General features: G+C 37.8%; 1 protein-coding gene across 12 annotated transcripts in view; it reads right to left on the bottom strand.

Annotated features, from left to right (window-relative positions):
• The window catches only part of SS18 (SS18 subunit of BAF chromatin remodeling complex), a 51,222-nt gene that overhangs the window by 15,392 nt on the left and 19,947 nt on the right, over positions 1-15,883 (bottom strand). For 10 of the 12 annotated variants that reach the window (XM_075141947.1, XM_075141951.1, XM_075141948.1 and 7 more), the window contains 3 exons: positions 10,457-10,678; positions 1,859-2,026; positions 1,027-1,131 (listed from right to left, as the gene is read on the bottom strand). In XM_075141947.1, the coding sequence (XP_074998048.1) occupies positions 1,027-1,131; positions 1,859-2,026; positions 10,457-10,678 (495 nt within the window). The remainder of the gene's footprint in view (positions 1-1,026; positions 1,132-1,858; positions 2,027-10,456; positions 10,679-15,883) is intronic. The other 2 variants (XM_075141955.1, XM_075141958.1) reach the window with 1 other exon arrangement.

Genomic DNA, 15,883 nt, shown 5'->3' with positions numbered 1-15,883 from the left:
TTATGAGTTAATGCAACTTGTAAAATAACTTTGCACATATATCTCCAAAAATAACACATGTAAGCTTATATAGACGTGGCTTGATGTTTCTTAAAATCAATTTAATAGAATTCAAAATTCAAACAACTAACTTTTTTTTTGCAATGAGTAGTTGCTTTGGCAATTACACAGCTTTGCTTTGTATACATTTTCAAAACATTAACATCTACCACATTCCTTGAACTTCATAAGATACCATTAAGTTGCACACACAGTTATCACAGTAGTCATGAGTCAGCATCTTTGTTCTCCCAGTCTCTGCTCAGCCTGAAAACAGGTTAATTGCAACTTTTCTAACTTATAACACCATCAATAGCCTTCAGCACTCTAAATTCCAAGAGGCAGGCAGACAGATTTATGCAATTCGAAGTTATGGTCTTGTCTTGAACACACTGGGGGGACTTCTAAAGAGGATTCACAATTATAAGCTCCTCAGGGCAGGGACCATTTTATTTCTTGGTAAAAATTAAGCTCGAGGCCCATACCATCCATAGCAGCAATAACACATTTGTGCGACTTATATTAAAACTAAACACTATGGTAAAAAATAGAATATTTACAGAAAAACCACATATTTTTAACAAGTTTTTCCACTTCAATAAAATCTTTAATAAAAGGATATCGCCCCCTCTCTTATTTATAATAAAGTTATGGCTGTTTTAATTCATCTCAATTATGCTAGATATGCTAAAGAACCCTCCATACTTTTAGATAAACCAATTACAGAATTTTCATTTTGAAATACTCAAATTGTTGTTAAGAGTTTCAAATGGGAGTATTACAAATTACATACTTTGAATAAGTTGTAAAATTATCTCGTCATAGTTACTTAAACTGTAGTAACAATTCTGAATTTGAAAGGTTTTGTAAATGTGAGGTATGATATCCAATTACTATTCTTGTCCCATTCCCTAATTTTGGGCATATGACTACATTAATATTGGGCAGGTATAGAAAATGGGAAAGTTAACATTTATGAGAGATTACCATCAGGGTAATATTGCTGGTTCATGCCTTCTGGAGGACCTTGTCCACCATGACTGTATTGGTCCCCATAATAGTCTTCCTGGCCTGAGTACTGCTGTGGTGGGCCTGAAAAACCACAACCAGTCAATATGTAAATAACTTGTTTTCTCTGTTATAAAGCCTGCTAATTTCTGATTTTAGTATGAGAAATATTTCTCAAATGTACTCCCCACCCATATCGTTGCATTTCAGACAACATATGTAATCTGGTTTACTTAAAAAAAAAAATTAAATATATCTGTCTATATATATATATATATATACACACACACACAGAGTTGTTTGGCTGCACTAGATTGAGCACATATATATCAAACTTCAGTTTTGAGCTCATTTTAGGAACATGCGTATAACAAACTAAGGTGTTAAAAATAAAGTTATTCCTTTTCTAAAAGGACTGGAAAAAAAAAAGGCAGCAAGATTGTGGAACATTGTTCCTTTTTTGTAACTGAACGAATTCAGAGCCAAGCAGGTACTCTGTTCCTTTTCTATACCTATCATTTAAATATCGAAACAAAATTCTGCATCCGTGTATCTGAGATGCGTATTTTTAGATACTTTTTGTCAGAAAGAACTCAAAACAAAAGAAATACTTGTCTTCACGTTTCATGGTGATACCAGTAATCTGTTGCTGCAATAACCACTCTTAAGAGGGTAACAAAAAGAGTCTGCAAACAAAGTCTGTGACACCCAATGACTTGACTAAAATTTGGTGTAAGCAAGGAAGTGATTTAAAATAGTTTTAAAGATGGTTATTTAAAATCAATGTCAAAACACTGAAGTGAAGTCCTACCTTGCTGTGGTGGCCTGTATGGAGGAATCTGTCTTTGACCCATCATGTGATTTCCTTGGTTGACTTGGCCCATCATTCCCATAGGTGGCTGCTGGCCCTGGTAATGCTGGCCACCTGCTTGTGGCATGTTGTATTGCTGGGAGGGAGGCTGCTGGTGCATCATTGGACCTGTGAAAGTAGCAAATTAGTAGCAAATAAGTGTTCTGTAATACATGATTTGTGATTAAATCTTTCAAAAAGAACATGGCAAACCCAACCTTTAAAAATGGATAAAAAAAGGCTCTGTATTTCTAATGCTCTCATAAGGATTCATTGTTTCTGGACCTATGCAAATGCAGGCGATCAATTCAGTAACCAAGTTACAAAATAGGACTCGGCCTAAATAAGGCTTCTTTCTAGATGATTTTTCTTCAAACTACACAGACATTAGTTTACTCACGCACAAAGATAACTGAAACACTTTTACCATTTTTTGTTTTTTTTTTGTTTTAAAAAGCACCTGCAAAGAAAGCGTACATGAAAACCTGATGGTGAAACCTTGGTAAGTCATAGAAAAATTACTTAACATTGTGAACTCCTCGGGGCATAGTTTTAATACACATGTAGTAGTTGTTATAGTCCATTAACGAGCCACTTAGTTGTTATCACAAAATAAACAATTTTATTTAGCCTATAAAGACAAACTACGTGAGTCAGGCAATCACACAACAGGCAGAAAGGCCCCCAGGAATACATGCTCTGCCCACCACTGACAGTCCCAAGCAGCCTGTAACAAAAGTCTTCTTTCACACCAAACTGCACCAAGTTTCTATAAGCCACAGGAAGAGACCAGGAGAAATCAAGTACTGTCCATGTTTTATCAACTGAGAAAGTCTGGTTAAGGCTGAACTTGGAGAAATGCAAACTTCAGTAATGAAACAGACAGCTGAAGAGCACCCTACTGATACCATACCGCAATGAAAATGATGATTACGCCATTTCATTATACGGGATTGCAGATTAGGTTGATGCAACTTTTAACAAAGAACTGCGTCCCCCCTACCTCTGTAATACCACTTCAGAAAAGAGTTATTCCAGTATTAAAAATATGAAGAGGAAAGAGTTGTGACAAGGAGCTAAAGTTCTTAAACAACATATTTTTATAATACATTAATTCAAACCACTTAAGACATATTGCACACTTTATAATGGTGAAACCCAAAGCTTTGTTTGCCTTTTTTTGTTTTTTTTTAAATTTATTTTATAAACTACAAAGAAAACAAGTTATTAGTCTCACTAAAAAACAAAACAAATGAAAACTTCAAACTAGCACACCCACTCCTTAGCCCCATCCCAGGAGAAAAAGGAAGGTTTTTCTATATCTAATTTTCTATATGCTAGATTTTGCCATTGCATTTAATATTTTTAAATAATTAGATGCTGGAGCACAAGCAGAAAGTTCTACGTAGAAACCGCAGTACTGGAAAATTACCTAGATACAGTCAATACCGAAAATGGATTTATATAAGGAAAGGAATACATAGTCACTTAGATCCCGTCTATGTGGGATTACGAGAGAAAGTTAAGCCAAATTAATTAATGGTACGAATTCAAAGTGCATTAGTTAAATCCCATTAAACCCCTATGTGGAATCTCTCAGTGAGAACTAAAGTGGCCTTAGTTCTGTTAAGCTTCATTTTCCTCTGAAGATAAATATTGGCCACTCTTACAATCATCCAGTTATGCTTCTATCCTTCAGCATGGCAGTGTCCATGTCTCAATTTTAAAGTAAAAAAAAGGTTTAAATTGAGATACTGTAATTATTTTTCACTTAGCAAAAATATACTTCATTTTTTGATCTTCTGAATGAATAGGTAATTTAAATCATTCCATTTCACTGCTCCTCTGTTTGGCGGTACCGAGAAACATTAGGCAGCCTTGAAGAAAAAAAAAAAACTTGTTGCCATAATATTCCTAGATCTCAAGAAAGCTTGTTAATTAACAATATTAATATTAGTCACAATACAATGTGATAAAATGTGTTGGGTCCCCATGGTGCAATGTAGAGGTTTTCTGTTTGCTTTTTAAATTAGAACTTCATTAACGCTTTGTAGAGCCACAATGAGAATTCACTACCCTGTATCAGACTGTGTATTGTGTTAGTAACAGAGTGCCTGGCTTCCTTCCAGTTTGGTTCACATCTCTCTCTTATTACAAAGATACCTAAAAGAAGAACCATGGTCTCTATCGTCCCATGCAACAGAATAATTTTATGTGGTAGTTTCGAGGGGTGAGGGAATCTTGAATTTGTTTTTTCTTTTGAAAAATCAAGCCTACAATAAAGCTACATTTATTCATCATATAATACTTAATATGGCATAAGATTAACCTAGAAAACCCCTTCACAAAACTTAAGTCAAAAAACGTAAGACCATTAGTTCATGATCTAAGACACTCTAATATTTGTAGCACATATTTTTACAGCCCACTTAAAATACAGCTCTTGAATCTCCAATCAGATCACAACAAACTACACTCAGTGGAAGTCATGATCTCTTCCAGACTTGGAGATAAGACCTCACACACAGAAGTTCTCAAAATTGTGTGTTGCAAGAGAATGCTCACTACTTTCAAAAAGTCTCCTTAGAAACTCTTATTTTTTGGGGAATTTCTAGAACTATTTATTCCAGAGAGGACAAAATATTTGATTTGTACAGAGTCCAAAATGAGTCCAAGAAAATATTCTGTAGGACTATCCCTGTAAATATGCAAGTAGACAAGCAGACTACTGTCTTTCCAAGAAACTATTTTAACTTTGGTAGTACAAAAGTCCTATAAATGTTTCTGTATATTCAGAAGGCAGCCTTTACATGTCAATATACTGGAAACATTCTTGGGATAAAAGTCTGAAGAAAAAGATGCTAAGAATTAATACTGTAGGTCCTGTGATTTTGGTAGTCATTAAACAGGCATTTGAAAAATGCAAAGTGTAGACCCAAATCAGTCTTATGGAGTAAGTGAATGTATAAAGCAAGCCAGACAATAGGTGAAAACTGAACTGCTCATTGTTCAATTTAATTAAAAGTAGTGTACATTATCAAGAACGCACAACATTTTCCTCAACTGCTCATTTCAAAGTCCTCTACACCTACTAAATGAAAAAAAAAAACTGTTCCTGCTCCAGCCAGTGCCTCATAAGGAGGACTCACGTATAGGGAAGAAAATATATGCAGATTTAAGTAAAAATGGGCTGGTACCTGATCTTCTTATAAATGCAGTCACCTGGTGGTCGTCTCCTGCCAAGAAATGACTTCAGGAAACTTGACAACCTAGTCTTCAGACATGTAAGATGAATAGAGAGAAACAGAAATGCAAACTAGAAGTGGGTGCCAGATAAACCTAACGCATTTGAGACCGGAAGTGCACTGAGGATGAAAGAGCTACAGAAAAACTCAGCCATTTAAAAACGTCTCCTTAGCTTTGTCTCTTCTGCTGAAACTCAGATACTGGTGGCAAATGCTATGAGAGGACAAGAATAACTGCTGACATGGTTGAAACTTCTGAAGAAGCAGAGAAGTGAGGAACCACACTCAGAAATGAACTGGTGGCTCTCCTTTTCCGATCAGAGCAATGGGAGCAGCTGGGTATAACCAAAAAGCAACTGTATAAACTATTGTTTCTTTTGTTGCTACGAAGAGGTCCATTCTTTAGGCATTTCACAACGTGCACTCGTATCGATGAAGCAATCGGATATCCACATCTAGAGTATCAGCAAAGTACACCACACCAGATTTACCATGATAAATCTCATCATTGTGTCCGCTGTTACATAAATAACAAAATATATACCTAGCAATGCAGCAGCCCTCAGCAAAACCTTTTTGTTGTTTTTCTTCATATTTACAAAAAATGATTGTTTGTAAACATAAGTGATGGTGGTAACTCTTGCAAGAGCTAGCTTAGGAACTCTACCGTAAATTTAACTTTCAATTTTCTCAAGATTCTTGACAAAAGCTACAATTCAGATGTACTTGGTCAGATGAGCCAAAATCTTAAAGGTGTTTTAACATGAAGGGCAGTTTAAACACTAGCTCAAAAGACTCTGAGGATACAAAATTTTTTGCTACTCCTAATGTATGATTTAGGCCGCAAATTAAAGGTAGTAGAAACTTCTCTACACTCGCTTATTCCACAAAGTTCTCATCTTAAACTGAACCATAATTTCAGATGTCATCTAAAAAAACCATAAGAATAGGTCATACAAAAAAATTCCTTAGTTATCAATGTTGCCTTTCATGTTTTACGCTAGGGAAGAAAGATGAAAGAACAAGCACTGTGGCACCTGTTTGTATCTTTGTTTTTTCAAGATAGGAGAACTGCAGTGTCTTTCACAGCTAGACATGCTACAAATCCAGCTATAGCATGATGGCACTTCAGAATGTGGAGGCAGTTTTATTTTTCTTTAATAGGTTAGCTGTCCAAAAAATTGAGACTGCCCTGCTTTGTCCATAACATCATGGCTACCGTAAGCAGTTGAGGTATTGAAATTAACAGCCTCTGCTTACATGGGAATGAACAGATGGCAAGACATTCACAAAAAGTCCTCAACCTCAGACATCATTTTATCCTGATCTGTCTGTGAATATGTTTATGTTTCAGATAACATTGGATGTTTCTATCTTTATGTTCCTTTCTTTACGTGGACAACAGAAGAGCAGGAATTCTGCACCTGCCTCATCTCTGTCGTCTCTGTGATCTCTTCATATTTGCTTGTAATTGAAAGAGCTCTGAAACTTTAACGGAATTTTTTAAGTTTATATAAATGAAACTGTCATTAAAAAAATCACAGCACCAGATTTGACAATTGGTCTTCTGCAAATGATTGAGTCAACATGATATTCTCATGTAGAGTTCACCTGTTAAAAGTAAACTAGTTCCCCTTCCTCACCCCAAGCAACGTTTAATGCTCATTAAATACAGACTGGGGAGTTTGGCAACTTTGCTTCAAGCACTTCTGGCAAGGGAACAGAATACTAGCAAAAGGATCTGAGAAACAAAGTTTCTGAGATGGCCAAGCTATGATGACAACATATCACAGATAGCAGATAGTAAAAGGGACAGTTTTGCAAAAATATATACAGAAATTCCTCTTACTGGACTGGCTATATAAAAACAATACTGTGAAAATTTTGCTTCTCATTTAAGACATTCCTCTGGCTAGCATTTTATAAACTAGTATAAATCAATAATGAGCACAAAGTGGAGACACAAAGTAAATCCAACAATGGGTTCTGTTACTATGCATTTTATTTCTTAATTAGCACTTTTTCATTTTTTCTCACTAACACCATCTGCCTCAACATGTGTATATACAGCAAGATGTCTTGCTACAAAATGCACATAAAAAGTTATGCTAAACCACCCAAAAGTTAGATCAAACCTTTTTATGTGTTATGGTGTCTTTTTCTATTATACGATAGCATTTTTTTTTTTCTAAAAGTACTGGCCTTATTCAGGACACAGTACATATTATTCACTGAAAAGCTATTTCAATACTTTGTTCCCTCTTAATTGTTCATGTGAGATGCCATGCCTAGTCAAACACTGAAGACAGAATTATTAATTTACTCATGGGTTTTCTTATGGCACTCATAACTAAAATGTCCAAATCTTCATAATGAATATACTTTCACAACACTCCTGTGAAATCAAATGGTATTATAATCTTACCATCAGATTCATTCCTCTACAGATGGGGAACTCATGCAGGGAAAGATTAAGGTCAAAAACATCTACTAATTTTTAACAGCCAACTGGAGATGCTAAGACCTTATCTTGCGGAATACTTAGCATTTTATTTAGTTAGTACTGTTATTAACTGATAGATATAGTAGGATCTCTCATTCTCCATACGATCACCCCTTTATAAGAAACAATGCCTGCTTAGGGATTCACAAATGCCTCCTGACAACAATACTGAGGTTCAGAAAATTTTGGTTTATTTCTGTTTCTGAACGGCAGCACAGGCTACCAGTTAAGAAATCTTCAAGTCACAATCTGTTTATTCCCTTTTTCTTGAACTGCATCTCAATGCATTTCCTAGTGGCTCATTCTTGTTTCTTCACTTAGATGAGAAGCCTGCAGTATCCGTGCTTGGCTGAGACCCTCTGCCCAGCTAGACTGGATCTTGGCTACCTACCTAAATCCCTCATGGTCTCACAGATTTCTCTTCCATTCTCTCCCCTGCTGCCTTGGAGTCACGAGAGAGTGAAGATACAAAAATGTTTTCTCTAATTTGTCACCAAATCTCAATACAAATGCAACAACTAAGAGTAGAAAATGGAGGAAATGTATTAAGTAGACCTGACTGGGAATATTCTTAGGTCAAAAACCTCAGCTACCAATACATAACAAACATGCACATCTTCAGACGTAAAGACTTCTTCCCCTACAAACATTTAAAATTTGACTAATTTGGGACAATATTTTCATTGAAATAGCAAATGGCACCTTGCTGTCATAACAGACAAGTTTCAAAGCCTTACTCTAAAGCAGTGGGCACCTGCACTTCTACATTTACATAAGAAGTGCTCTATTTACTATTGTTTCTGTGAGACATTGAAATATTTTAAAGAATGTAATTTTTCACTGCACTGTCAGAAATGGATCTTCACTTCTGTGAAACTTCAGCAAAAAAAATCAGCCTTGAAGCAGACATTTGGAATGGAAAAAGTCTCAGCCTAAAGGGTCAAAATTTGGCAAAATTAGAATTACCTAATGTGAAAGCTTACTGTGACCCTAAGTGCAGGTAATGGTACCAGCTCTTGTTCTAACTAGAGATTTTGCTCTTGTTCTTGAACATATAATTTGGTTAGATACTGCTTTATTCTTTATTCCCCAAAGCCACTTCAGTACTATTATTTGTTCAGAACAGAAACCTTTTAAGTATCTTTCTGCCTAATTTCTAATGAGCATTTTCAAGTTTGACAGAGTACTGAAAATACATCAGGGGAACGAGGAAGAGTAAAGAACACTACTTTGAGATGGAATAATCGCTAATCCTAAATTGTAAGCCAGTCATACAAAGTAAGTTGTTTTCTGTAGAACGACTTAGTGGATGGCTCCCTCACACATATTGCTACATATGTACTGCTAACTCTCTGCAACTAAGAAATTTCAACTGAGCAGGCACAGGACTTTTCTAAAGCATCTTACAGGGTTTACAAAATTAATCCATTGTGTATTGCCCAGAATACACAGAAAACTTGCCAGTTCAGAGAGACAGTCAAAAATATACCCACTTGTGATGGTTTCCTCTACTATGTGCTTTTGTTTCCTCTGCCGTTAAATTTTAAGAAAAATGCCATTAACAATGCGGATGATGAAGGACTCAGACTTCCCACTTTCACTACTGGTAAGAAAACTGCAGAAATAGCTGTTTCGTCTCAACTCATTTTCTGTCTCTCATTAACTTAGTCTTTTGTCCATTTTGAACCTTTCTGTGATCTAATAATCAAACTGATCAGTATGACCTGGTCTGTTTGTACATCTCAGGAGCAAACGGTATCTACCTAACAAAGTGAGCTTTGGTCTTCAATGAGAGTATACTGCAATAAGAAGAACTTATGCTACTGGAGGATTACTTTTTCTACAATGACCAGGAAGGGAGCCTTAGAAAAAGGGAAAAACGCATTCTCCTATGGCATTAGATGAAAACCTCGACTCAAGTCATATCCTTCAGCTAATATATCCATAAGAGCTCATACATACTGGGGGAAAAAAAAAAACATACTTGCTGTAAATGTGGCAGAAGCTTTTTTTTTTTTTTTTTTTTAAATTCTGCAGTATGTCTTCTAGCAGGTGGTATGTCCAGACCCAATGTAGTAACAGACTTAACAGGTAAACTGAAAATACTGCTTGCTGACTTGTAAAGCACATTTATAAGAATATGCAGTATACGTACAATTTAATAATTTGGTCTGTTGTGACTCTAATGCAATATTTTAATTCTGCAATGTCCTTGCACTTCAACAAGGACCATACTGTCAACAGGATATATCATCTGTTTATGCTATGCAAATATCCCAGATACAAAATTAGTTTTGAATTTTACTATATACACAAGGACATCTCCTGAAAACAGTAGGGAGTAGCAGATTTGTTCCTGGAACTGAATTTTATTTCTTCAAGATTAACAGACATTCCACGCTAAAACAGCATGAAGCAGAGAGCAAAGATTAATTAGGAACAAAAATCTGAGGGCTACCTGACTTTAATTTTTCAATTTACCCAAGAGACTGAAGAGTAGAGATGTATTTTATCAACTCAAGCAATAATAACACTTAGATAGAAGTGTAAAGTCTGAGAAAGATAAACAGTAGTTCAAACTTATAACTGATGAAAGCAGATCCATTCCCAGATTCTCAACAATACCTGAAAACAGTTCAATGTCTGAAAATAAATAAAAAGTCACTGACACATGGGAAGAAGGAGATGTAGAGTCCTCCAAACATGGGTACAAATGCATTTAGAGAAGAAAATCTACAAGAAAAGACCTTTAGAAAAAGTCTGTACCTGAGATATTTCCTTATTACAGAAGGTAACAAGCACCTCACTTACCTTGGTTTGGTTGCATGTTCATGTTTGGTCTGGGACCATAGTTGCCCATCGGCTGTCCCTGGCTCATAGTCATCTGATTCTGCACTGGCATACTCTGTGAGGATGGCACTGAGTGATTATAGCCACCCATTGACCCATGGCTACTTGAAGGCATGTTCATGGAACTGTTCGTCATATTGAGCTGGTTAGGTCCAGGTCCTTGCATAGGCATATGGTTAGGTCCTTCAGAAAGAAAAATGGGGAAAAAAGGTTCTACGTTAATATAGCCATATTGAATCACAAAACTAAATGAAAGTTACTAAATACAGTTACATTAGAACAAAGCTAAAACAGAGTTTGCTCACGATGTCCCAACTTAAAAAAAAAGTTAACACCACTCAAAGTTCACCTCTACTATGCAATATATTTTCTTTTGTTGAGCAGCTGACGCTACTAAAACAAAGGTGTAAAATATAGAATCATAAAGGTTGGAAAAGACCTCTAAGACCATCGAATCCAACCATCAACCAAACACCACCATGCCCACTACACCATGTCCCTAAGCGCCTCATCTACACGTCTTTTAAATACTTCCAGGGATGGGGACTCAACCACTTCCCTGGGCAGCCTGTTCCAAGGCCTGACCACTCTTGCAGTAAGAAATTTCTCCTCATGTCCAATCTAAACCTCCCTTGGCGCAACTTGAGGCCATTTCCTCTCGTCCTATCGCTTGTTACTTGGCAGAAGAGACCAACACCCACCTCGCTACAACCTCCTTTCAGGTAGTTGTAGAGCGCAATGAGGTCTCCCCTCAGCCTCCTCTTCTCCAGGCTAAACAACCCCAGTTCCCTCAGCCGCTCCTCATAAGGCTTGTGCTCCAGGCCCTTCACCAGCTTCGTTGCCCTCCTCTGGACACGCTCCAGCACCTCCATGTCCTTCTTGTAGTGAGGGGCCCAAAACTGAACACAGGATTCGAGGTGCGGCCTCACCAGTGCCGAGTACAGCGGCACGATCACCTCCCTGCTCCTGCTGGCCACACTGTTTCTGATACGAGCCAGGATGCCGTTGGCCTTCTTGGCCACCTGGGCACACTGCCGGCTCATGTTCAGCTGGCTCATGTCAACCAGCACCCCCAGGTCCTTTTCCTCTGGGCAGCTTTCCAGCCACTCTTCCCCAAGCCTGGAGCGTTGCCTGGGGTTGTTGTGGCCCAAGTGCAGGACCCAGCACTTGGCCTTGTTGAACCCCATACAGTTGGCCTCGGCCCATCGATCCAGCCTGTCCAGGCCCCTCTGCAGAGCCTTCCTACCCTCGAGCAGATCAACACTCCTGCCCAACTTGGTGTCATCTGCAAACTTACTGAGGCAGCACTCGATCCCCTCATCCAGATCATTGATAAAGATATTGAACAGAACTGGCCCCAAAACTGAGCCCTGGGGAACACCGCTCATGATCGGCCGCCAACTGGATCTAACTCCGTTCACCACAACTCTCTAGGCTCGGCCGTCCAGCCAGTTTTTTACCCAGCGAAGAGTGCACCTGTCTAAGCCGTGAGCCGCCAGCTTCTCTAGGAGAATGCTGTGGGAGACAGTGTCAAAGGCTTTACTGAAGTCCAGGTAGACCACATCCACAGCCTTTCCCTCATCCACTGGCGGGTCACCTGGTCATAGAAGGAGATCAGGTTGGTCAACCAGGACCTGCCTTTCATGAACCCGTGCTGGCTGGGCCTGATCCCCTGGTTGCCCTGGACATGGCTCGTGAGCACCCTCAAAACAATCCGCTCCATAATCTCATACAGCTCATATCATACAGCTCATCTTACATCCATATCATATGCAAAACTAGTCTTTTTAGTACTCGTACAACACACCTTGAATTTCAACCCAAATTGCACAGTATCAGTTTAACAGCCAGCTTGGTAGCTCTATCACAGCTACACATATAATTGTTACATTTCTGTTTATTCAAACAAACCATACTAGACACTTTTCTGAAAGTAACAGTTAATATTTTTTTTTCAAAAGTCAGGCAGTATTAACACTGATATGGTACAAATACATGTAGAATAAAAATGGCTGAAGGCTTATTTAACATTGTTTGAACATATAATCCATGGCCAATATTCTGCAACTGTATTTACAGATAACTAGAATGGGAGATGATAACTAGAAGGACAGCCATCAAATTATCAGCTCACCTCTCATGCTTGCAAAAATTCAAAGGAAGAGTAACCTACTCATATTCCCCATGAGGCCCTCTTTTTGACAACACAGGTTGGAATTGGACTGTTCTCTGAATTAAATCTACTCTCAATGGGTATTTCAAAAATTAAAAATATTACAATACCATCTGATCCGTTTACTCATTACTTCAGCTGGGATAAGTGAGCAGCTACTACGAGTAAAATTAATAAGAGGTGTGACTGGATATAAATATGACAAGTGAAAAAAGTAAATAAAATGCAAGGATTATGCATATGACAAGCACCACATGAAGAGTTTATGAAGATATGTACAATCAGAGCACATGACAGAGTAGTAAACAAGGCAAGTGTTGATACATACAGAGTTCACCAAGAAGATGCCATTGTTGCCAAACATGCCACAGATTTTTTGTTAAGCTACAAAAACCTAAGAAATACAGAAAACTTAGAAGAGGAACCTAAAAGAAACTATGCTAGTAGAGCTGTAGGAAGATAGTGATTTGATTACATATCTCCCCGGGGGGCGGGGGGGAAGTATCTGCCTTCAGTTGTAAACAGCTCCCGAGTCCTGTCTTGGCTAAAAAAATAACTGTACTAATCCAGGACAGAATGAAGGCTAAAATAAGGAGACACAGTTGTACACAAGGTCACAGAGGCAATACCAACTGACCTGCAAACAAAAAGATGCAAAAGATAACACAGATACTAAAAGCCAACATGAAGAAACAGAGAATATGTTTAAGAGTATGTTTACCTTCTTGCCCTTTTCAAGACATCTTACTGTAATGAACACATAAGCTTATTTTATCAAGTGAAAAAGCTAAAAAAGTTATCATATGTGCAGTTCACTGCTCCAGCAAAACAAGATGAGCAGAGATGCCGAATTGTACAACGGTAGATCCATCACAAATACAGAAAAAATAACTCAGTGAACAGGATTATGACCATGACAGAGAACTATGGATGTCTATACTGTCCCCTCTTCAATTCAACACTGCCTAACTGTGTAACAGTGAGAACATGGAGACAGTTTAATTTTGAAGAAGTGAGATCATCTCTAACCATGAGATCAATCATTAATGTGTTTAAGTAAAGCTAAGGTGAAGAAAAGCTCTGGACTGTAGTGCCAAGCAACTATTGTAGGACTGCTAAAAGACTACTTTCTTAATTTCTTTCCAAAGAAAAGGAAGGAATACACAGGGTTAGTTCCAGAAAGTCAGGGCCTGGGAGTGGTTTTGTTGCATTTTGTTTAAAGGAAGAAATTATCAATAATAGATTTCAGACAGCTAGCCAAGCACACAGTGGAATAAGTTTTTAAAAATCTGTAATGTGAGAAGCAAAATGGGGAAGGCAAAAAATCATCGCAAGAGAGAAGAAGTTGAAAAAATAAAATACCTTCTCTAAAAGGCTGATTTACACTTCACATCTCAGATAGCACCAAAACAGGAGAAAGCACTCATAAGAAAAAGCTGGCACATGAAATGTCAGGCATGCATATGTTCTGGGGTCAAAATCAGGTAGTTTGTTAGTCAGAAGCTAGAAGACAAGGACAGAGGAAAAGCTAACGCCATAGCATCAAAAAGCCTTGCAAATGAAAAATAGTAAGAACATACTCTACAAATGAATTGTTTTATACTCTGCCAAAATACTTCACAGGGTTCTCCTGCACATAAGGACACAACAGTTGATTTTTTTTTTTTCATACAAATAAACAAAATAGGAATAACCGAGTATGACTGAAATATGAATGAATGAGACATGAAGTGCGTATCTGCCATTAAAATAACTGTTTCAAAAGCTATACTGATTAGATTCTGTGTTATAATAAAGGTAGTGGAATAAGTATCTATCTTGACTATAAAGAGAAGTAAGTCCTTTTTCCTCTTAATCACTTATGGACAGTGTCATAGCTCTGAGAAGCTGTAAGCCAGCCTAAGTGCATTTGAGACTACATTTGCAAGAAGGAAAGACGACTGAGAGAACTTGTTGGTAACACACAAGCACCTGTTATTCTGGTTATATACTAGTTATATACTGTAAGGTGATCTACTAGTGCCAGGACAAAGGTCAGAGAACCCTACGGCTAGTCTTACCTTTCAACTTTCTACATATGATAAAACAAGCTCAAGAAATCAGGAAGGTAACTTGCCACCAGAACAACCCAGTTCATCATCTCCTTCCAAATCCAGACCATCCTTACTTTGCATCACACAAACTCTCAAGTTGATGTAACTCTTCAGACCGTAATTTTTCAGGCAAAAGCCATAATCCGTCATAGGTACAGATAACACTTAATTCCACCATAGGCTGAAAAAGGTTTGTCGTGACTGTCTTCCCTGGTAAGAGGATACAGACACTTATTTGTCAGGGGATGCAATTAAGGGCTTCAGCAGCACGTCAAGTCCTTTATTAACCAGAACACAAGTATGAGAGAAATCATCCTTTGCCCTTCAGGTAATGGGACAGGTCTACGGCAGAACTTTAAATCAACTCATGCCCTGACCATCACACTAAGCAGTTCTTTTAATCCTCCCATCAACCCTTCCACCCATACTCAGTCCTGCGGAAGCCCCTTCAGATAAGGCCTTCCAGAAATCCTTAGCTGGTATTTTCAAGAGCCTGCATCTTGCTTCTTCCAGGCTGGTCAACTCATGGTTGTTGACCCTGGAGTCTCTCGGTTTGCACCTTATGACTTTATTCCTTTTGGACAGATCATCTCTTCAGATATTTAAGCTTTTGTATCTGGCTTCTACTACAAAGTGTCTACGTAACTTCAGAGTAAGTGCCCTATAAAGCAAATGCACACATTGCAGAAATGATTACAAATACATGTCTATGAAATACACAAAGGCTCACATACAGGCAAACTCGCAAACACTTAGAAAAGAAAATAATCATTCAGCTACCCACTTAACAAGATGATTCCATTTCCCCTTCTCCAACGCCTAACTATGGAATTATTTTAGCATGCCTTTCCAATATTAGAGATGCCCTCACCCTAAGCTGTTTATCTTCACATCCTCAGAGACAACCTTAAACAGAGAAGGGAAGGAACAGACATTCAAAAAAGGGAATATGTTAGAAGAAAGGCTAAATTAAAGCTTAGTTGGAAACTGTATTTAAGCATCTGTCTAGGTGAATACCAAAACAAACCTATTCACCTTTCACATATTTTCATAAGAGCTCTTTTCTTATTCTATCTAATTACAAAATATGTATGTTTAAGGAGTGACTTTTCTCCCCCGTGG

Source organism: Calonectris borealis, chromosome 2 (assembly GCF_964195595.1).
Source record: "Calonectris borealis chromosome 2, bCalBor7.hap1.2, whole genome shotgun sequence".
Lineage (NCBI taxonomy): Eukaryota > Metazoa > Chordata > Aves > Procellariiformes > Procellariidae > Calonectris > Calonectris borealis.
The sequence above is the reverse complement of the archived record's forward strand: the minus strand, read 5'-3'. Positions and strand labels throughout refer to the sequence as shown.